The sequence below is a fragment of the Mus musculus genome, chromosome 7 (genome assembly GCF_000001635.26).
Source record: "Mus musculus strain C57BL/6J chromosome 7, GRCm38.p6 C57BL/6J".
In the NCBI taxonomy this organism is placed as follows: Eukaryota; Metazoa; Chordata; class Mammalia; order Rodentia; family Muridae; genus Mus; species Mus musculus.
In genome coordinates, this window is record NC_000073.6 from 103,172,065 (window position 1) to 103,195,689 (window position 23,625).

General features: G+C 34.8%; 2 protein-coding genes across 2 annotated transcripts; one reads left to right on the forward strand and one right to left on the reverse strand.

The window, feature by feature from the left end:
* Positions 1-626: 626 nt before the first annotated feature.
* Olfr591 (olfactory receptor 591) lies at positions 627-1,571 on the reverse strand. The gene has a single exon (NM_001011847.1). The coding sequence runs from the start codon at positions 1,569-1,571 to the stop codon at positions 627-629; it is 945 nt and encodes a 314-aa protein (NP_001011847.1).
* Positions 1,572-14,538: 12,967 nt separating this feature from the next.
* On the forward strand, positions 14,539-15,477 carry Olfr592 (olfactory receptor 592). Its single transcript, NM_207556.2, has one exon. It carries the CDS (start codon positions 14,539-14,541, stop codon positions 15,475-15,477), a length of 939 nt encoding a protein of 312 aa, NP_997439.2.
* The last annotated feature ends 8,148 nt before the right edge of the window (positions 15,478-23,625 follow it).

Sequence of the window (23,625 nt, forward strand, 5' to 3'; positions counted from 1 at the left end):
GTTTTTAAAATATATCTATATTGATGTTTCCAATAGTGTTAATGCACAGACCCTTATGCTAACTTAAATATTTAAATAAACTTCATAATAATCTCAGTGATTAGATTCAAATGATCATGTAAAACCAGAAAATAAATCTCTCTGGGCTGGGTTGATGGTTCAGTGGTTACGACTGTTCTTTCAGCAAGTAAGCTAAGGTGTGATTCCTAGTACCAACATAGTGGCTCACATCTATTCATATATTCAATTCCAGAAGATATAATGTCCTCTTTTGAACTGTGTAGGCATTGTGCATGCAAAGAGTGACAAAATTTACATGCAAGAAAATTACCCATAAACAGAAATCCTAGAAAATAGTAAAGAAAGTGAGGCCACATTTTGAAGTAAAAAAAAAAAAAATAGTACCACCAAATTGGAATGCTTATATTTCATATTGAAAGTGTTCTAGAAATTCTCAGAAATGTAGTTAGGGATTGTTAAGAAGAAATGACATTTGGACCAGTTACTTTTTCAGAAAACAACACAATCACTTGATTCTAAAAGGGATCTTAATAAAGATACATGACAAGTAAAGTCAGAAGTATAATAATTTGTATTAATGTTATGCAAAAACAAAATACTTAACTTCAGACTCTTTGGAAAAGAAACAATTTAAGGAACCTGTCTCTAATCTTCTTGGTTCTTACACCATAAATAATGGGGTCTAACATGGGTGGTACAAGAAGATACATATTGGCAACAAGTATGTGTACATGTGGAGCCACTTTGTGCCCAAACCTATGGGTAAGGAAGGAGAAGAAGGCTGGGGTGTAGAACACTAAGATGACACAGACATGTGAGCCACAGGTGCCCAGAGTCTTGAGTCTGGCATCCTTGGAAGGAAGGTGGAAGACTGTGTTGAGTATGAGGACATAAGAGCAAATGATCAATATGAAGTCTACCCCACCTGTGAGGAAGGCAACGATGAGGCTGTAAGCTCTGCGGATGCTTGTCTCAGCACAGGCAATCTTGATGAGGGCCATGAACTCACAGTAAGTGTGGGAAATTATATTTGTCTTGCAGTAGGGAAGCCAGCGTAGCAAGAAAGGGTGAAGACTTAGAAAGGCTGCTCCACGAAGTACAATAGCCAGGCCCATTGCCCCAGTTACAGTGCGTGTCAAAATAGCTGAGTGTCTTAATGGGTTACAAATGGCTACATAACGGTCAAAGGCCATTCCTACAAGGAAACCAGACTCCATGGTTGAGCAAGAGTGAATCAGAAATACTTGAGTGAGGCAAGCTTCAAAGCGAATCTCTCCATCGTGAAACCAGAAGAGACTGAGAAGTTTGGGAACAGCTGTAGTGCACACTACAAGGTCAGCCACTGCCAACATACAGAGAAAGAGGTACATTGGCTCATGGAGGCTGGAGTCTGTCTTGATGATGAACAGAAGTGAACTGTTTCCCACTAATGCCAAAATGTAGCCCATGCAAAAAGGGATGGAAATCCACATGTGTGCTGCCTCCAACCCAGGAATGCCAATGAGAATGAAGGTTGAGGGATGGACATTAGTTTTATTGTATGTTAACATGATGAGTGTCAAAAGTTTGTGGATGTTACCTTGAAAGGAACAATATTAATTCATAAAATATTTAAGAGGAGGAAGTCAATACACAGGTGACTATATTCCACAGATCTCCTGGAATTCTTGTAAATATATACCTACAAATTATTTCATCTTATATGGAATCATCTAAAGTTGTAGTCATTCTGTTTTTAAAACAGCATCACCTAAACTCAGATTTAGGTTTTGCTAACAGTGAAGTCTGCGAAAATCATGTTATTCCTTTATTGAGATACATTTAATTTTTGTATCTTCCATGCAATGAAGAACCTTAATGCCTATTATCTATATGTTGACATTTTATTGCTATATTATTTTGCATTACTATTTTGCTTTTTGAAAAGTGAACTGGAAATTAGTGAGTATGTGAGAATGATGGTTATAGAAAAATAAGCATTAGTCAAAGAAGAGAGATATGTGAGAGCTAAAAGGAGATGTTCCATGCAGAATTTATGGTTTTAGATCTTAGTAATTATTTTAGTAAATGCCGGTTGATATATTACTTAGACTTTTGACACAGGAAAGCCAATACTTAGAAAAATGCTTCAATGCTATGAAATGATTGGAAGGAGATTCATTTACATCTGCCTGACTATCATTAATGTGAATCAAATCTAGGATGAGGACAGAGGTAGAAGGTGATCAGGGAAGAACATTATTCTTGGCCCTTCACTGGCTGCCAAACTGATGTTCACTCTTTAGCTTATATGGCAATTATTGCATAAATTTGATTGTAATTGGTGGTCTCTGCTCTCATAATTTCCTTTTATGTATCAAGTTAGTCAGGTGATTTGCTCTGTTCTACGCTGATTCTACAGTATTCTATTCCATTAAAGCTATTCTGATTTTCCCATTGCTCTGAAAATTTCTCTTGTATCCTTTGACACCATGGTCAGCTTCATATTGACATTTGCTTATTACACGACTTTTATTTTTAAAGCATGAGGATACTATTTAAGTTGCTGTATATAGTTACTTCTTTTCTTTTAATAAAGGTAATAGCAAGTGTCCTAACCTTTTTAGGATTTATTATAGTGGATCTATACATTATAATGTCCTTTAGATTATGAAAATCATCACTTAAGCCATTACTCAACACTGTCTGAACTGGAGTGTTCATAGGAGACTGAACATCATTAATGAATTAAAATGATAGTATTTTAGACTTTTATACTGTTTTTGAAGTTTTACAACCAAATACTTTATTTTACTTCATGATTTTACTTACAGAGACAGCAGGCATGTATATCCTTTTGAGTTTGGAACAGCTGGACACATGTATCTAAGAAGCCTCAGGAAGTCCGAGGGTATGGCATTTGTGAATTACAACAAACACTGAGCAGAAGAATCTAAGAAAACCAAATTGTTTAAAAATTATATAATGATACATCAGTTAACACTTTCATATTTTTCAGTAGATAGTAATGAGTCAGATTTTCTTCTGTAAACAATTCATATATTATGAAGTATATATTTTATTTATGTATTTAGCTGAGTATATATTAGGTCAGTTACATACATTTTAACAGCTTATAGAAAACAAGTCCTGTTTGTAGCCCATGTATGGATTTCAGAATCTTGTGCCAAATCCAAGTGCTAAATTACCCTAATTATGTAGCACTATACTGATGGCACTATTAACAGAAATGATGGGCATCACTTTATATACAGTATGAAGAAGAGCTCATGCCACTGCTTTTGATGAATAATTACTGGCACCCCTAGTTTTGAATGCAACAAAGAAGCAACTCTAACACTTAGTCCTTCTTTCTAATAAAGCCTTTTCCAATGTACCCACTCAACCAGTCACGACCATTTACTACAACTAACATGTACAGTGTAATGATACTGGTCTTACTGGTACTTTACTCTGTGATTGAGTTCATGTGTGCACATCCAGAACAATGTATTTTATTTATTTCCTTCATTTTGATTAAAATTAGGTCTTGTATATTTTATTCTACATTTTAGTGCTTTTAATATTTTTTATTGAAAAATTTCTGATCTTTTCCTGATCAAGGTTTTCTCTCCTTTAACTTCTCCTAGATCCTTTTTACCTCCCCAACTTTCCTATCTGCTCTTTCTCTAGAATTAAACAGATAAACAAACAAAACCCAAACAAGCCATAATAAAAAGAAAAATACAAGAAATACACACACAGACATACCAGGTATTTTTAAACTTTATTTTTGCTATTTATTCTTACCTTTATACAGTGTAAAAACATTGTTCTTAGTAAAAAGTAATGGAAAGCTATGAAGGAAAAAATCCACACTGTAGTGATTGCAAGTGTGCAATAACTTCACTTAAAGTGAGTTTAACCCTAGCTTCAATCATGAAATTAAAAATGAAAATAATATAAATCACAGGATGCCAAAATGAATGCTAAAACTAATTTTAAAAATATGAAATTTTATGATAAATATGAGGTTAGAATGAAATATCAATGCTTAAGAAAACTGATACATCTTTTAAAGGAAAAAATAGTATTAAAATAGTATTTTATTAGAGTAACCAAATGAATTGGAACTCTCTGAGTTATATATGTATATGTAAAGTTATGTGCAGTGAGTCCTTATCATAACACTATTTATAATAAATTATATTGAATTATTCAAAACATTCAACTATAAAGTGTTTAGGTATAATTGACTTTTTATATTATCTAGCTAGCATAATTTAATGGTACATGCTTCTATAAACTATTATAAAAACATATAAAATGAACATTAGTTTTCCAGTTGCATTGGATATAAACAGAAAACTTTAACATATATATATATATATATATAATATATGTTATATATATTATATATATATAATAAACAAATTTATACTGATCACTTTATAAGTAAAGAAACATAATTTAAATAGGACTCTGTAGTGGGTGGTGGATCAAAAGGAATGTAGACTAGATATAATTTACCTTGATTACTATGCTTGATTTTTAAACAAGAACATATTGCTTTCTTGTTTCCAGGTGGAGTTATAATAAGCAAATAAACAATGAAAACTTATGTTTGTATTCATCAGAAAGAAACCACAAACCAAGCTAATACATATAAAATATTTCAAAATATTAAGAAACAGTGATCACTTGAAATAAACTTCTTTCTACTCCTTTGTATACATAATTGGCTAGTTTTCTATTTATGAAATCAATGACGACATGAAGTTGTTCTTGGTGGGATTGCTACACATGAAATAGTTTAGTAACTACTAAGCAAAGTTGAAGATTCTATTTACATATCACCTTTGCATTATTTTTACAGCTTTCTTGAACTATCACTGACACTTGTCCCCGGTGCCCTTGTGATATGACACTTACGTGCCTCCTCCCTTTTATTATATTGTGTTTTATGTTTGTTCAATATTTTCTTATTTAATGTGTTATAGGTTATTGGTTAAAAAATGATATGTTTCCAGTGACTTATAAAAAATCAATAGGGGAAAAAAAGAAATTTGCAGGTGATAGAGTACATCATTTCAATATAATTTTAAGATAAGTGTTACTTGTGATTACAAATACTAAACCTTCTGAAGGAATCCCCAAACAATATTCCCTAACAATTTCTTGGTTACAGCACTAAATTTTAAGATATAGTGAAAGATTTTTCTCCAACAAAGTTAAATTCTATAACTATTGTTTTTTGACTACCTGAGAAAAAAACTTGGGAACATAGAAAAATTTTGATATGTTTTTGGAAAATAATAAAGTCAATGATGTATAATGTTGGTAAATCTTTCATCCTTGGCCCATCTTTTTAACAAAATGATGTAAAACAATATAGTGCTATCATTATTCTATTTCATTCTCAGTTTTAATATTTGCTGGGTGGTAATCCTACTTATGACATAGATAACTCTAAGAGATGACATTTATAAATTATAATACAAATACAAATGTCAATTCAAAAACTTGGGAAAATTATATTATTAAAATGTCACATAATAAGAAATCATAGTTACCATTTTCAAAGCTGTTGTAACCATAAAGTAGAAAACATAGGATTTGAAAACAAACAATTACAAACTTTAACTATACATTATACTAAAACAATGTAGAGAGGGATTAGCAAATAAAAATGACATAATGGATGCCAGACTGCTTTGAAGGAAGAAACATTGTTCAAGCATCATAGATGCTTGAAGTTTGCTCAGCATATATGCTGATACAACTCATCCCCATTTTTCATTAGTCTTTAGTCCACTGGGGTGCACAGAGAGGCCAGATAGTACTCATTCCTAGAAAAAGTTTAGCCTCCTCTCAGCATCTATCAAAGATATAAAAAAATAACTATTATTGCTTGTATGGCCAATATAGTCTAGACAGGAACTATAAACTAAAAAGAATTCATCATTCCAAAGAAGTTTTACAGAAGTCTGTTTAAGCAATTGGCTCCTCTAATTAAGAGTCCTCCTCCAGCCAGAAGTTTACCTAAGTCATGGCATAATGAGAGTTACTGTGAAGTTCTTACCTCATTAGTTGTTTTGTGTAGACCAAGGTGAGTCCTTGAGCAAACCCTGTTCTCTCATGACTTAATAGCTTTCCATTTAGACTTATTATGGACAGCTTCCCGGTCCTTCTGACTCTCATTGGCAGGGAAGGAGAATAACTTCTCCATGGGATCAGAAAGAGAAACCACAGGGATTTTGAAAATTGGGATCAAAAGGCTACCTATAGATACTTAAAGCAACAGTGTCTTAATAATAGCAGAATCCAAAAGCATAGAGGCTAGGGAGATTTCAACTCTCTGCAGCCTGATTCTCAGCAGGATTACTTAAGTCTCAGAAGAATTCTTTAAAGTATTATGTACATTTATGTATTGAACCCCCCTTTGGTTACCCAAAGTTTGTAACAGAAACACTACTACAGTTTAAATCACCTTCAAGTACTGAAAGTAGGGAATCTAAAAACCTTGCTCTCACAAGGTCATCCAGAAATGCCAGAGATAACAGAAATTTTAAACCAAATGAATCTAAAAAGATATTTACAGAACATTTCACCCAAACACAAAAGAATATATGTTGTTCTATCCATGGAACTTTCTCCAAAATTGAACAAATGCTCATACATAAATCAAATATCAACAGATACAAGAAAATTGAAACAATTCCTTATATCCTATCAGACAACCACATTAATGACAGAAACAATAGAACATGGAAGCTGAAGAACTCTCTACTGAATGACAAATGGGCCAGGAGAAAAATAAATCAAATACTTTCTAGAACTGAATGCAAATGAATAAACAGCATACTCAAATTTATGGGGCACAATGAAAACACTGGCAAGAAGAAAGTTTGTAGCAGTAATTACCTATGTTTAAAAAGGAAAACAAACAAAAAACTGGGGCGATCTCAAACTAGCAACTTAATAGTACCCCTGAAACTTCTAAAACAAAAAGAAGAAATTACATACAAAAGGATTTGATGGAAAGAAAAATAATCAAACTCAGCTAAAATTAAAAAAAAAAGAAAAGAAACTTAGAGAACAATACAAAGAATCAATGAAACAAAGATTTGGTTATTTGACATAAATAAATAAAATCAATAATCTATTATCAAAATTAACTAAAATGTAGAGAAAGAATATCCAAATTAACAAAATATGAAATGAAATGGGGAATATAATAGACACCAGGAAAACCAAGAGAATCATAAGGACACACTTTAAAAACCTATACTCCACCAAATTAGAAAATCTAAAATAAATGAATAATTTTCTTGATAGTATGACATACCTAATTAAATTAAGGTCAGATAAGGAATTTAAATATAAATTATAAGAATTTATAATTCTCTTAGGAGAATAGAACCAGTCATGTCCCAACCAAAAAATGTACAGTTTTACTACAGATATACCAGACTTTTTAAAGAAGACTCAACCCCAATACTTCTCATTTGTTGGTAGTACTGATATGGCAAAAATAGTCATCCTACCAAAAACAATCTACAGATTCAATGAAGCCCCCGTCAAAATTTCAACACAATTCTTCACAGATCTTGAAAGGTTAATTTTCAGCATCATATAGAACACCAAAACCCCATGATAGCTAAAACAATCCTGAAGAATAAAAGAACTGCTGGAAGTCTTCCCATTCCTGATTTCAAGTTATACTACATAGCTTAGTAATTAAAAAAGCATGTTATTTGCATAAAAACCCAACATGTTGATCAATGCATTCAAATTAAAGACTCATACATAAATCCACACACTTATGAACATCTGGTCTTTGATGAAAAAGAACAAATACACACTGGAAAAAATACTAGAACTAGAATTTGTGCTGATCAAACTGGATTGCTTCATGTAAAAAAGTGCAAATAGGACCATATTTACTGCCTATCACAAATCTTAACAATTTCAAAAATTCATCAAAGATCTCAACATAAATTCAGATCAAAGAGAAATCTACTGAACCTGATAGGAGAAAAAATGAAAATTAGCTTTGAATTCATTTTCCAGGAGAAGACTTTCTGAACAGAATACCTTTAATGCAGACACTAAGATCAACACTTAATAAATGGGATCTAAGGAGAATCAGAAGCTGCTGTAAGGCAAAGTAGACTGTCATTTGGACAGAACAGCAGCCTACAGAATAGGAAAATATTTTTAGCAACTCTACATCCAATATAGGACTAATATCTAAATATCCAAGATATATAAGGAACTTAAGAACTTGATATCAAAATCACAAATTATCTAATTAAAAAATCGGTCACAGCTCTAAACAGAGTATTCTCAATAGAGTAAACTCAAATGGCTGAGAAACACTTAAATGTTCAATGTCTTTACCATCAGAGATATTTAATGAAAAACACTTTGAGATTCCATCTTACACTTGCCAGAATTGCTAAGATCAATAAAAGAAATAATAACTCATGTTGTTAAGGATGTGCAATAAGCAGAATTTTTTTTCCATTTTTTATTAGGTATTTAGCTTATTTACATTTCCAATGCTATACCAAAAGTCCCCCATACCCACCCACTCCCCCTTTTTGGCCCTGGCGTTCCCCTGTACTGGGGCATATAAAGTTTGCGTGTCCAATGGGCCTCTCTTTCCAGTGATGGACCTTTAATAGCAATGCATGAAAATTCCGCTTATTCCAGTCGGCCATCACTGGAATAAGTGGAATTTTCATGCATTGCTATTAAAGGTCCAAACTTATACAGCCACTATGGAGAACAATGGCAGATACTCAGGAAGATGGGGATTGATTTACCTCAAGATCCAGGTAAACTACACTTGGGGACATAAATCTAAAGGACGTTTATACCATCACAAGGACAGTTGCTCAACCATGTTCATTGGTGCTCTATTCATAATAGCTATAAGCTGAAAAGAAAAAAAACCCTACATTTTCCTCAACAAAAGAATGGATAAAGAAAATGTGGTACATTTGCACAATGGAGTATTACTATCTGTAATAAAATACTATCTGTAATAAAAGAATGACACCATAAATTTTGCAGGCAAATAGATGGAACTAAAAAATCATCCTGACTGAGGTAACACAGACCCAGAAAAATATGGCATGTATTCACTTATATGTGTATAGTAGCCACTATACTATACTCTGAAGACCTAGGGAAGATACATATAGAAGAAGAGACACATAGATGTCCCTGTAGGGGTATAGAATAAATTTGGTGGGTGTATTGGGGGCTGTGGGGCAGGAATGAGAAGATATGACTGAGAAGAAGGAGATGAGGTTGAGGGAGGGAATGCATAAGAAACATCTAAAATGGAGGGACATTTGAGGTGTTCTATGGAAAGCTAGTGCAATGGGAATTTCCTAAAATGTATAGAAGCAACTCTAATGAAGTATCCATACAATGAAAACCAAGAGTCTCAGTTTGCCATCTCTTGCCACCAAAAAATGCTTCCAATACTTGGACTGGGTTACAACCAATTGAGTTGTTGGCCAAAGGGGTCATTTGGAAATCCCCATCAGGCTGATGTCAAGCAAATAGGTTGCTTTCCACAAACTGACAGCAAGGCCTCATGGCTGAGCAGAATATTTACATAATTCATTGAACATGGAGAAGTCAAGCTGGTGCCTACATCAAACCTTTACGCCTATGTTCTAGAGTTTTTGGTATGTAAAGGTACTTTCCAGCCTAAAACAAAACAAAACAAAACAAAACAAAACAAAACAAAACAGAACAAATGAAAAGAAAAAGAAAACAAAACAAACAATGACAATAAACACACCAACCCAGTCAAAAACCTATATATATAATAATATCCTGCCTGCAAAATATTCTAGGGCAATGGTGGCACAGAACTTATGGAAATAACCAACTAATGTTTGACTTGACTTAAGGCCCACTCCAGGAGATAGAACCCATATTGACATTGCTTGGGTAACCAAGATTGAGAGACTAGGTAGCCCAGAGACCTATGGAAATAACAAATACTACTGGTCTGAGAAAAGTAAAATTACTTCTACTGATACTCTGCTGTACTTATAGATCAGTGCCTTATTTAGTGATCACCAAAAAACTTCCTTCTGTAGCAGGTGGGGAATAACCATCTACTAATCACACACAGAGAGAAACCTTGGAACACACAATTCTAAATGAGAAGTCTCCATAAAATCCTTCCTCTTAGAGGTCAGGGAACCCTGTGGACAAGGAGGCAGAAAGTGTGTAAGAGCCAGTGGGAATGAACAATAAACAACAAGGCCCTCTAAATCAACTGAGCAATGATCATATGGCTTCACAATCTGAAGCAGCATGCACAAGCCCTGCATAGATCTGTACCAGGTCATATATGAATATATTTGTTTTAAGTTTAGTGTTTTCAAAGAACTCCCAAGTATATGAACTAGTGGGTATCTGATTCATGTGCCTTGTTTTGTAGGGTTTTTTTTTTTTTCATTCTATGGATTCAAATGGGAGGGGAGATAGGCAGTGCTGAGTTTTGTATGTTGTATGGTCACATGAAAGGGATGGCATGTCATGACTTTTGCCTCTGGAGCAGAGCCAGCAGGGTGTGGGCCTATGTGAGTGTTGAAATTTGCTAAGTGGTATAAGACTTGTTTGTATATTTTACTTTATGATCCTCCTTTGGAGGAATATTCTTCCTGCCAAGGTTAATGACTACAAGATAATTAGAGGCAGCAGGAGTCCAGGAAGAGAGGGTGTGTCTAGTGCACTTAGCAAAATGGTAAACCCTGTAATCTTCAGGACAGCCTGAGGGAAAGACATTTGAAAACATGAGTTCAATATAGAATTTCTCAACTACGCAAAATATAAGGATGCAGTATGAATTGTATGAGGGGTTTCATGGACATAAAAGAACAGAGGCAGTTACACTATGAGCCAGTTTCTCAGAAATTTTTAAGGACTAACACGAAAAGATTTAGGGAATGGTAATCACAGGACGGGATCCCACCCAGCTAAGTTTACTGTTTGTGCTTACAAAAGCAGTTAGATACCTGAGTTTAAAGTCAGCCTGGGAAAGAGCTAGTTTATGCCCAGGAGTGGTGGGAATGGTGATCTCAGAGCTGGGTCCCACCTAGCTAGCTTATTGTCTGTACTTACAAAGTCAGGGAGAGCTCTGAATGCATTGCTATGTTTTTTTTTTTTTAATTCTATTGTCCTTTTCTATGAATAAAGTGATTAAGATCACAAAATGCTGATAATTAAAAGGCAGCCTTGGGTTGGCAATTGAATTGATATGTAAATAAAAGACTAGGCTTTGGCCTAAGAGAGTTAAGCTATCTTGATGAGCTGTCTAGATATCTCTGGAGAGCTGTCTCAAGCAGAACACAAGGCTGTCGACTTGTACCCATGATTTGACTGAGCACTCTCTTTTGCCTCTCCCAAACACCCCTTCCTCAGAAACTCTCTCTGAGTCTAGCCTGGCTCTTGACAGGGAGGACATGGAAATGATAAGAAGGACATATTGTATGTGAAAAAATACTTTTAATAATAGGGGGTGGAGTAACTAGAAGAAAACAAAACAAAATAAAAAAGTATTGGAAAGGAGTCCTAGGGTGGCTAGATAACTTGTCTCCTTGAAAAAAAAACCATTGTGGTTAGGCAGTTTAAAGTCTGAAATAGTCATTGCTTCAGTTGGGTGTTTTTACCAGTTATCTCAAGTGATTTCACAAAATCTCTTCCTACTATATCAGTTATTTTCTAGCATACAAAAGAAATTGTAATTTCTTTTTTTATTAGGTATTTATTTCATTTACATTTCCAATGCTATCCCAAAAGTCCCCCACATGCTCCCCCACCCACTCCACCACCCACTCACTCCCACTTCTTGGCCCTGGCATTCCTCTGTACTGAGGCATATATAGTTTGTACAACCAATGGGCATCTCTTTCCACTGATGGCTGACTAGGCCATCTTCTGATACATATGCAGCTAGAGACACGAGCTCCGGGGGGTACTGGTTAGTTCATATTGTTGTTCCACCTATAGGGTTGCAGATCCCTTTAGCTCCTTGGGTACTTTCTCTAGCTCCTCCATTGGGGGCCCTGTGATCCATCCAATAGCTGACTGTGAGCATCCACTTCTGTGTTTGCTAGGCCCTGGCATAGTCTCACAAGAGACAGCTATATCTGGGTCCTTTCAGAAAAAAAAAAAAAAAAAAGAAAGAAAGAAAAAGAAAGAAACTAAAAAACAAAACAAAACAAAACCAAAAAAGAAGAACTCAAGAAGATGGACTCCAGAAAATCAAATAACCCTAGTAAAAAATAGGGTACAGAGCTAAACAAAGAATTCTCAACTGAGGAATACCAAATGGCTGAGAAACACCTGAAAAAATGTTCAATATCCTTAATCATCAGGGAAATGCAAATCAAAACAACACTGAGATTCCACCTCACACCAGTCAGAATGGCTAAGATCAAAAATTCAGGTGACAACAGATGCTGGCGAGGATGAGGAGAAAGAGGGACACTCCTCCATTGTTGGTGGCATTGGAAGCTGGTACAACCACTCTGGAAATCAGTCTGGCATTTCCTCAGAAAATTGGACATAGTACTACTGGAAGATCCAACAATTCCTCTCCTGGGCATATACTCAGAAGATGTTCCAACTTGTAATAAAGACACATGTTCCACTATGTTCATAGCAGCCTTATTTATAATAGCCAGAAGCTGGAAAGAACCCAGATGTCCCTCAACAGAAGAATGGATATAGAAAATGTGGTACATTTACACAATGGAGTACTACTCAGCAATTAAAAAAAAACAAATATTAAAAAAAAAGAAATTGTATTTATACACAATGAACTCAGTGGTATTTTTGTGGACATTTATTTTGCTTTTTAAAAATTTGTCATATTAAATGTCTCATTATTTTTTAAATTTGTTTTGGTTTTTCAGGTTTTTTGTTGTTTGTGTTTGATTGCATTTCTTTTTGGAATAATATTTTAACCCGTTCAAAGTGTTATAATTGGCTGTTCATTTCTTAGATTTCCTTGCATTGACTTTTTATTTTGATAGAACATTTTAGCATTAGTTGTTTTTTCTTAAATTTCTACTTATTCTTTTCTCATACAATACATCCTAACCTTAGTTTCTGCTCCCTCCACTAGTCCACAGCACTGGATATGAGAACTAGTCTAGATCTTGCATGCTATGGAGGGTGCATGGATATGAAGGGCTAGGGATATTCAGTGTGTATGAGATGTCAAATAACAAAAGCCAATGCAGGGACAGCGTTTTTATGGAGCAGAATGCCATGGAATTTCTACTGCAGTCAATGAGATATCCAAGTCCCTGGAACTTTTATATTCTTCTGGAGTAAAATAGTAATGCTTTATAATATTATTTGGTAAATTCTTAACTTCATAGCCATGTCTTTATAAATACATGTACTGGCATGTGCACACACACACACACACACACACACACACACACACACTATGAGTTTTATATGCATTAGTTATCATTTTAGCTTCATAGGTGGGGCTGTTTTTATCCTTAGCATTTTATGGTAGGGAATCCTAGTTTTTGTTTTTACTATATAAGCAGTCTCTGGGGATTCAGCCCCAGAGCTAAGTCTAAATCTGAGGATAAACTGTGATGTATTTTTAGAAAAGTCCTTACAGTACTTGAAACACAATATAAATGTGTCTTTTGTGTGCTGCTCAGACAGGAGTTTAAGTACTCTGCTGTCCATGGTTCTACAGAAGAGCCAGTGGAGTTCCTGCTAATTTCTGGTGAGTTATTAAGACAGTACTTGGAGACACATATGGGAAGTATGGGCTAAGATTCATTTTCATACATGTGTCTCTATAATGCTCAATACCTTTGACAAGTCAGAATTTAATTTCTGAGTTCAAACTTTCCTATAGGTCTGAATTCATAATTTATTTTCACTATAAATTTCATATGATATTTGTGCCTCCTCTATAGTGTATTCCCCTTTTCCTATACTGAATCCTACAACAGAGCAGATTCCCAGAATGAAAACATTCTGTATTTTTTTTCCAAAGGAAGAAGAGAGGTCTAGTAATTATACATCTGCCTTGAATTTGCTGTGGTACCTATGCCCAGAGGTAAATGAAAAATTGAAATATGAAGGTGGTCAGAATTATTCAAATGGCTAAGAAATTGAGTGAGCACTTAATCTGCTGTAACAGGCTGTGTTTTATGGTTAAAGTGAGTTCAACTCTATACATGTTGTTAACAATTCACACACTAGCCCCTTCATTCCCCACTGCCTCATCATCATTTTGTGTTCTCCACCCCCCCCATCCCGTGTGTGTGTGTGTGTGTGTGTGTGTGTGTGTGTGTGATCTGTCTTTATCTCTTGCCTGTTATCCCATTCTGGGGTGTGTGTGTGTGTGTGTGTGTGTGTGTGTGTGTGTGTGTATGTGTGTGTCTATGTGTGATTGTGTGTGTGTGTGTTTCTCTCATTTTTCTTAACAGGAAGAAGAACGTCACCTCTCCTGACCAGTGCAGGATGACAATCCATAATAATAGGAGCGTTTCTCACCCAGATACATTTTTCCTCATTGGGATCCCAGGTCTGGAGGAAATCCATGCCTGGATTTCTCTGCCTTTCTGCTGTATTTATCTTGTGGCCCTAATGGGAAATACCATGATCCTGGTAGTTATCAAGACAGAGCGTTCTCTCCGAGAGCCCATGTTCTACTTTCTGGCCATCCTTTCTTCAGTCGACTTGGCTCTTTCTACAACCTCTGTGCCCCGTATGCTTGGCATATTCTGGTTTGATGCCCATGAAATAAACTTCGGTGGCTGTGTGGCTCAGATGTTTTTGATCCATGCCTTTACTGGCATGGAGGCTGAGGTTCTCATGGCCATGGCTTTTGACCGTTATGTAGCCATCTGTGCTCCACTCCACTACACAACCATCTTGACATCTCGTGTCCTGATGGGCATCAGCATATGTGTGGTAATTCGTCCAGCCTTGTTTATATGCCCAATGGTCTATCTCATTTACCGCTTACCCTTTTGTCAAGCTCATGTAATAGCCCATTCCTATTGTGAACACATGGGCATTGCAAAATTGTCCTGTGGAGACATCCATATCAACGCTGTGTATGGCCTTTTTGTGGTCTCTCTCTTTCTTTTGAACTTGGTACTTATTGGCATCTCATATGGGTACATTCTTCGTGCTGTGTTTCGCCTCCCATCTCAGGATGCACGGTTAAAAGCCCTCAGCACATGTGGTTCCCATGTTGCTGTTCTCTGTGTTTTCTACATCCCATCAGTCTTCTCTTTCCTCACTCATCGATTTGGACACAACATTCCACACTACATTCACATTCTTGTTGCCAACCTCTATTTGGTCATTCCTCCCTCCCTCAATCCCATCATTTACAGTGTGAGAACAAAGCAGATAAGAGAACATGTTCTCCACATATTCACTAAAAGGTAAGAGTTTGTCATATTCTTTGATTTAACTAGGAAGACTCATGGTCTTAGTGGATAGCTCTTATCCTTCAATGTGGATGCCAATTTGCAAGACTACTTGGTTTGTCTCAGACTGTGGATTAATAAAACAGTTTTTTGGCACTTCATCATATTTCAAAGTTGAAGGACTGTTAGACTAGACTGGAAAGGCTACTCTGGGAAAAGGTCATATAGAAATTTCTTACATGCCCTCCCAAAGGATTCTGGTTTTCTTTCCTATTTACTTCCACTTGTGCATGTTTGCATTCATTTGTTTGATTTGCATTAGTATTGTGTCTTTTATATATCTTGAAACATTCTAATTTTGGAAGGTAAACCAAGAGCCAAATGCACTCAAATTATTTGGCTATGTAAACATTATGTTCCTCTATACTTCTCCAAAGCCACAATCCTGAGTTTAGAACAATCATTGCCAAATTGGTATCTTAACCTTGAATAATCTGCCAAATATATGAGGCTCAGTGGAGTGATAACCAAAGTAAATACTAATTTTCAAGGACATTTTCCACAGAGTCACCAGCAATGGATCGTTGACTAGCCTGCATTAACTCCATAGCCAAATGGAACTCAGCTCCAAGGAGTATTCACACCTACGTGACATGTTTGCAGTTGCCTGGTACTGTACTTAGTTTTGCCTTTTCAATATTCATTTTTATTTTAAATTACTCTCTTATTTTAACATCCAAGATGTCTTTCTACAAATCGGTGGCATAACTCTCACTTTCTTTAAAAAGGAAAAGGACCCTGTGAGAGAAGAATAACCTTGTTTCACATGGGGCTAAAAGAGTGACTTTCTAAAAACAAAATTGAAGCTTAGCAATGACATTTGTGTGGTTAAAAAAGCAGTTTATATTTTCAGACATTTATATTTTTGAAACTAAAAAATGGAAGTGAAGTGAAACATAAGGAATGGCTGTTGCTGTGAGCAAAAATGACCAACCTTATAGATTCCTTATTTCCAAGAGGGCTTACACAGACAGAAAGTGCCTATCCACCTAACTAGCATCTTCATTTTTTTTAAGCCCACAAAAGTCTTAGGTAGACCAATGACCTGAACGAGATAAAAGGATACAGGTAGAAAAGGGTGAAGTCAAGATACCCTGGTTTGCAGCTGATATGATTCTATTCACAAAAGCTCTTCAAGACTCCACCAGATATCTGCAACAGCTGATAGACACAGTCAGCAAAGTAAGATACAGAATTAATACACAAGACAGCATCCATCTATATTCTACCAACAACCATACCAAGAGAGAAATTATCCTATTTACATCAGCCTAAATAATAAATCTTGGAATAAACTTAAGCAAGAGAGTGAAAGACTAGAATAATAGGTTAAATTTTTTCTGTGTATTTACAATATTAATTCCATTTAAATATTCATTTGTCTTATTTTAATTACAAAATATGATACATATCTTTGCAGCATGTTTTGTATAAGTTTAATTAATTCTGCTTTTCTTTCTTAAGTAGAATTTCCAGGTGAAGGGGATATTATCAGAGAGAATGTTCTACACTTTGTCAATCTTTGTTTTAGAATCAGTATTTTCAAAATACTTTACATTTTCCAATAATTTCATTTTATCACGAATCTTGACTTATTTAATTTCTGTCTTTATTTAAACTACCTTCTTGATAAAGTCTTGGAAATTATAAAATTTATACCTATTATTTTGTTCACTATTATTAAAAGTTTCAGACTTTATTTTCTATTTTTTGTTAAAAACCAATTTGTAACTATTCTCTGTGAAATAAAACAAGCCTGTGTGTTATTTTATTTTTGTTTTTATCTTTATTTTTTTTTCTTGTGCATCTGTTTATCTCATGTTATAATCTGGAATTATAATTTCAGAATGAAGAAAGAAACGATAACTGAAGACTTTTATTTCTTGAGACATGTTTTTAACAATTTATTTTTACAAAAAAAAGTCATAATTATTTCCTTTCTTGGGGATTCACAAGTTTCCATGGGCTAGTTCACATATTCTAAATCATTCCACTGTAGCTGAACAGTTTCCCTCGGGCTTGCTATTTTTTAAAAAACTGGTCTTTATGTTCATATTAGCCTCATTTGCCTTTATATGTGAATCATAATTTTGATCATTCTATTCTACTGTTTTCTTACTCGTTTTAATTTCATATTAAATAATGCTGTTGAAAAATTCATTTATACAAATACAAATTCAGCTCTTTAAAACCACTTTCCCTGTTCTTTAGGTGACATTCTTTATTTTTGATGTTGTAACATTTACCAATATATTGATTATATACAAATGTATATTTTGACTAATTGTATAATTTATTTATAATTACTGGTTTGTGTGTTAGGGGGGGAATCAACACAGACATGTAGAGGTCAGAGGACAAATTTATGTTGGGTTTTCCATTTGTTGACCCTTATGTAACTATCAGTGGTTGACCTCAGACCCTGTCTTAGACACACACACACACACACACACACACACACACACACACACATGCATACACACATGTGTATGTGTATGTATGTATATGTATGTATTCATGTTCAGTATTCAGTAAAATTTATTATATTAAATTCTATTTATTTACCATTATAAGAGCTTCTTATGGTTTGTTTATATGTTTGTTACAACCTATCATTCAGTATATTCCTGTCAATAATGAAAAATAAAATTTGAATTCTTTTGTTCATGAATTTTAGCTTTCACCTTTAAGAATTACATGTTTTGTCTTTATCATTTTATTTTTTCTCTCTTTTCAATATAAATGTTTTCAAACACTAAAAACTTTTTGTAATTACTCATGATTATAATTTTCTCTCTTTCTCAAAAAATACATACATACATACACACACACGCACACACACAAACACACACATCTTTTAAGGACTCTAACTGTACATCTATCTTTAAAATACTGAAAGGTATCTAATACTTATTACACTTTCTTATCATATTGTTAACATTTAAAAGCTGTGAGTGATTTTGAAAGTATGTTTTTTCTTTGCCCTTTTGATTCCCTGTTGAACTTTCAAATCATCCTGACTAAGCACTTTGAAAGTAGAATTTTAAAAATGAGTATTCTGACATGGAAGTAAGAAAGTAGGAAGCTTACTGGGAGTGGTAGAATAATTAAACACATTACATTTTGTTGCAAAGAGAACTAATGTTAGAGACAGTGTGATGTTTGTCAGTTAATTTCAAGGTAAGAAAAATCTCCTGATTATCTAGGGGACCCAATACAATCACATGGAAAAGAGAAAGGTAAGATTGAGAGGAGATGCAATGACAAACGATGGTTACAGTCATGTCATAATAGGATGAGTCATACTCCTGAAGCTTATCTTGAAACCCTTGAGCCAAGACTATGGGCAGCCTACAGAAGAATGGAAAACAACAAAATGTGCTCTCCCTGAACACATGAAGGTACCTTGAAACATACAGCCATTTTTAAACAACAGAACAAGAAATGCTAAATCTGTATGCATTTATATCATTAAAATTTTGGATAATTGTACTCTAGAAATAGAAAACAGACACACCTACCTGTTCTCTCAAAATCAACATGACAGCAAGTTGTGTGAAAGAAGAAGGGAAATATTTGTGATGGTGTGAGGTAAAGCCTTTACAGTCAGAGCACTGAGCTGCAATGTCTCTTCATGTTGCTCTTGGCTTATGGATCACGAGAGTCATTAATCCTGAAGGATGAGTGTGCCACACTCCTGTCTTTCATGGGCAAGCCCTCCAAGATGAAGCATGAGTACTCAGGTCTGTAGCATCTTCTTATATCCACTATGTACTATATCTTATGTACTTTCTTCTGTATGATCAATGGCATTAGGTGAAAAAGAAAATATACTTATTTGAGAGATAAATTCACTCCACAGAGAACTTTCAAAATAGAGACTAATAAAATATTGACATGGTTTTATATTAATAGTTGGTGGAAAAACAACAATAACAATAACAGTATGGATCTTCTAGATTTTTATCTTATTTCAATTATTGATAGGAAAATCAATGAATCATCATGAAATGTTTCAATGCAATAAAAAATTTTATGAGATTGTTTTTGTTAGGGTAATACTAAATCCTTAGTCATAATCTTGACATCATGGTAAACCACATACTTTTGTAATTTTGGAATTAAGGAAATGGGTGGTGTGTTGTTGTATGATAAATTCCATTTGACGCTGTTGCTGACATGGACATTATGGGTGTGTAGACAACCCATTACTTTTGAGGATTTTAGGCCAAAGATCGCAGAATAAATTTAAGCTCTCTAATAGAAAAAAAAAATGTATAAGGTTAAAAAGTTCCCCTGATGGAAAACAAGACAGTTTCAACCTTGTGTGTCTAGTCCTACATCAGATCACAGGTTATTATTGTCTGTTAATAATCTAATGAGAAATACTTAATGAGGAAAGATAAATACTGTTCTGGTCTTTTTTTTTTTTTTATAATTTGCACTATCACCGGGCACTTCTAAAGACCTGTTTTGGGGGTTGTAGTTGAAGTACTGCTCCACTAAGCAAATGAAATATAGAAAAATACAAAGAGATTTTCTAACTTTGCCAGCTCTTAGAATTTCTATCTCCCTCTTGGGTATATGAATACAAAGATAAATGAGTGCTCTAATAGGGAAAGAAAGGATGACTTCTGATTGTGGGGATGGGATGGAGATTTGGCTGTAAGGATATATTGTCATAATGTGTATATATTTGAGAAACAGGTGGTCATTTTATTTTATAGTCTTACACAGCATTCTTGTGTAAGTCTTCTATTGTTATCTGTGTATTGCTAGTTTTCCCTGATGTGGAAGCTCTCTAATTACTCATTTTCCAATGTCCATTCTCTTCACATTATCTGATATTTGTGGTATCTGTATATACCAATGCATTCAAATTTTTAATATTAGATAAAAGGCCTCAAATGAACACTATGTTTCATACAGCAATATAGCAATATTGGAAATTACTTTAAATCATTCAAATTGTTTGCTCCCCACTAACTGATGGCAAGCTCTTGTTGCCGAAGACAACATTTACACAAATCATTGAATACAGAGATGTTGATCTGGTGACTACCTAGAGCCTTTACCCTATGGCACTGGAAGGAAGGTACTCTGCATTCTACAAAAGGAGATGCGTAAGCACCAACCAAGCCACAAACCCTTTGATCTACAATGATGACCTGCTTGCAAGGTGTGGTAGTGTAGTAGTGGCATAAAAGTTGTGGGAGTAGTCAACCATCATCTGATTGGATTTGAGGCCCACTCCTTGTGATTGACTCCATCCTTTTATGCTGCTTGTATGGCTAAGAATGTGATAATGTATTGACCAGGATCACCGGATAGCAAAATACTACTGTTCTGCTAAAAGAATGAAGTAATAAAAGGATACTTACAGGCATCCTACTATATTCATAGATTATTCCCTTGCTCAGACATCATTAGAAACACTTCGTTTTGTGGTAGATGGACAGATATAGAGCAGCCAGACAATGCTAGGAGACTTGGGAGACCTTGAAACACTGAGTTCTAAATAAGATGTCTCCAAAAATTCCTTCTCTCACAGCTCATGAAACTTTGAGGAAGAGGAGGTAGAAAGACTGTAAGAGCAGGATGGGATGGAAACAAGAAAGAGGCCTTCCAAACACAGCAGGGTCAACACACATATAAACTCATACATACTGTGGTAGAATGCACAGGGACTGCATGGGTCTGAAACAGAGTCCCAGTATTGACAGAAGTGGACACAAACCCCATACCAAACCCAGAAACTATCTACAATTAATAACCACTTGCAAATGAAAAATTAGTTTTCTCCAGAGAGTCTTAGTGAGAATGCAAACTACTTTCTTTTAAAGTGTCAGATATATATCTTTATTTTTATTTTTTACATTTCTTTTTATTTATTCTTCTGTCATACAATAATACATCCCAACAGCAGTTTCCCCTCCTTCCACTCCTCCAAGTCCCCCCTCATCTCTCTTCTTCCCCAGGTCCACTTCTCTGTTTCCCTTCAGAAAAGAGCTGGCCTCCCAGGGATATCAGCTGAACATGGCATAACAAGTTAAGATTAGGCAAAAACCCTCATACCAAGACTGAATGAGGCAGCCTGGTAGAAGGAAAAGTGTCCCAAAACAACTTACTCTTAAGAGCAGGCCCAATTCCCAACACAAAACAAAGGCAGTGACATCTTTGGAGGTTTTCTGTCTCATAAATTTTATTCAGAGCATTTATTTATTTATTTATTTATTTATTCATTTTCTATTTTACTTTTTCTTTCTATTTTATTGTTATTGTTGTTACTACTATTATTTTAGTTTTAGAGGTGTTTTGTGCATATCTTATGGTTTCCAATTTTGTGTTTCTATGGGATTCAAATGTGTGCAAACATGTGCCTCCATGTCTGTATGTGTTTCCTGTGCTTGTTCATTGGCTCTTTTTCTTCTGTTTGCTTATTTGTTTTGTTCTATCCCAATTCATTTGCTTTTATTTTATCTTATTTTATTAAGATTATTTAGATGTTGTCTTGTTTTCTAAGGAGAGACAAAAAAAAAAATTTGGATTCAGATGGGAGGGTAATGGGGAAGTTCCTGGAGGATTTGGATAAGGGGAAATTGCAATCAGAATATGTTGCATGAAAAAAAATCTCAATAAAAGAAAAACTGGTAATGCCTCTTATAAAGTCAGGAATAAAAAAGGATTTGAGCCCTCCACATTAAAAATAAAGAGGCAAAAATATATCTAGACTTATGAATAATATCTGAAGCAGTTGTCTCATTGGCATAACTATCAAGAAGAAATAGATCAGAAATTGAGACCAGAAGTTAACTATGGAGCCAGACTTGATTGCTCATGTCTGTAAGACTTGGACTGTGGAGGCCATAAAGATAGATTGTAATATCAGGGTTTATCGTGATTTCCTGTCCATGTTGGGCTACAAAAGAATAGCTGTTTTTTTGTTTTTTGTTTTTTGGTTTTTTTTTTTACTTTTTCTTATCGTTCTTTCTTTTTTTGTTAGAAAACAAGAGAGGCTAAAACTAAACAGAAAAACAAAACAGAAGAAGGATAAAGAATAAAAGAAATATCTGTGGGCTGAAAAGGCTTTAGGAGCTTAACCAGGAAGGAGGTCTTCTACTTACTCACTTCCAGGACGGATTTAGGAGCATAGACTTTGTAGTCTTATGGTTTACATGAAAGCTATATTGTGTCTGCATAACTCAGAAGCATCACCCATAAAGAATCCTAATGGCATTAATCTAGTGGAAAGTGTGTCCCATCCATAGTAAATACTCTAAGTATTCTTCAGTAAGTTAAGCCTAAAGTTTTCCAGGAGACTCTTTTTACATTTAGCAGATTACAATTTTTGGTCTTATTCATATTTCATTAATCAAGATCACTCACTCTGCTACCTGTTAAAGTCACTGGTGGAAATTGAATACCAAGGACAAACACAAGTTTCAACAGCTGCTAGACAGCAAAGCTACTTACCCACAGATTAATAACAACTTGGGTAGCAACGAATGGCTTCACAGCAATAATATAGTTCTGAGGTGCATGGTAATGGCTTCAAAAGCTAAAGGATGTGATAACTGGTATAACATAATTGTTTCATATATCTAAATAATGTATAACATTACTTAATGTGTTAACGGATAGCAATACTTTTAAGAGAGGAGAAAACAGAGTAGTTAGCATTTACATATTCTCAGTAAATAAGTTGAAGTACATTCTTGAGACAAAAGGCAATTTGCTCAAGAAGACAGCGATAAACACAAGAAATTTTTAATGTGTTCCAAATAGTGAATCACAGATCTGTGAAACCTTATCTGAGTACCACTTTTTCTCTCCCCCAACCTGGCTTCTGTTCTCTCTCCATTAGATGGTGTCCTTTTTTGTTTGTTTTTATTTTTTTTTTTTATTTTTTTTCTTTCCATTTTTTATTAGGTATTTAGCTCATTTACATTTCCAATGCTATACCAAAAGTCCCCCATACCCACCCACCCCCACTCCCCTACCCGCCCACTCCCCCTTTTTGGCCCTGGCGTTCCCCTGTTCTGGGGCATATAAAGTTTGTGTGTCCAATGGGCCTCTCTTTCCAGTGATGGCCGACTAGGCCATCTTT

Bases quoted from the DNA above. Each gene is read 5' to 3' on its own strand.
- Olfr591 (NM_001011847.1), bottom strand. From the start codon at position 1,571: ATGTTAACATACAATAAAACTAATGTCCATCCCTCAACCTTCATTCTC.
- Olfr592 (NM_207556.2), top strand. From the start codon at position 14,539: ATGACAATCCATAATAATAGGAGCGTTTCTCACCCAGATACATTTTTC.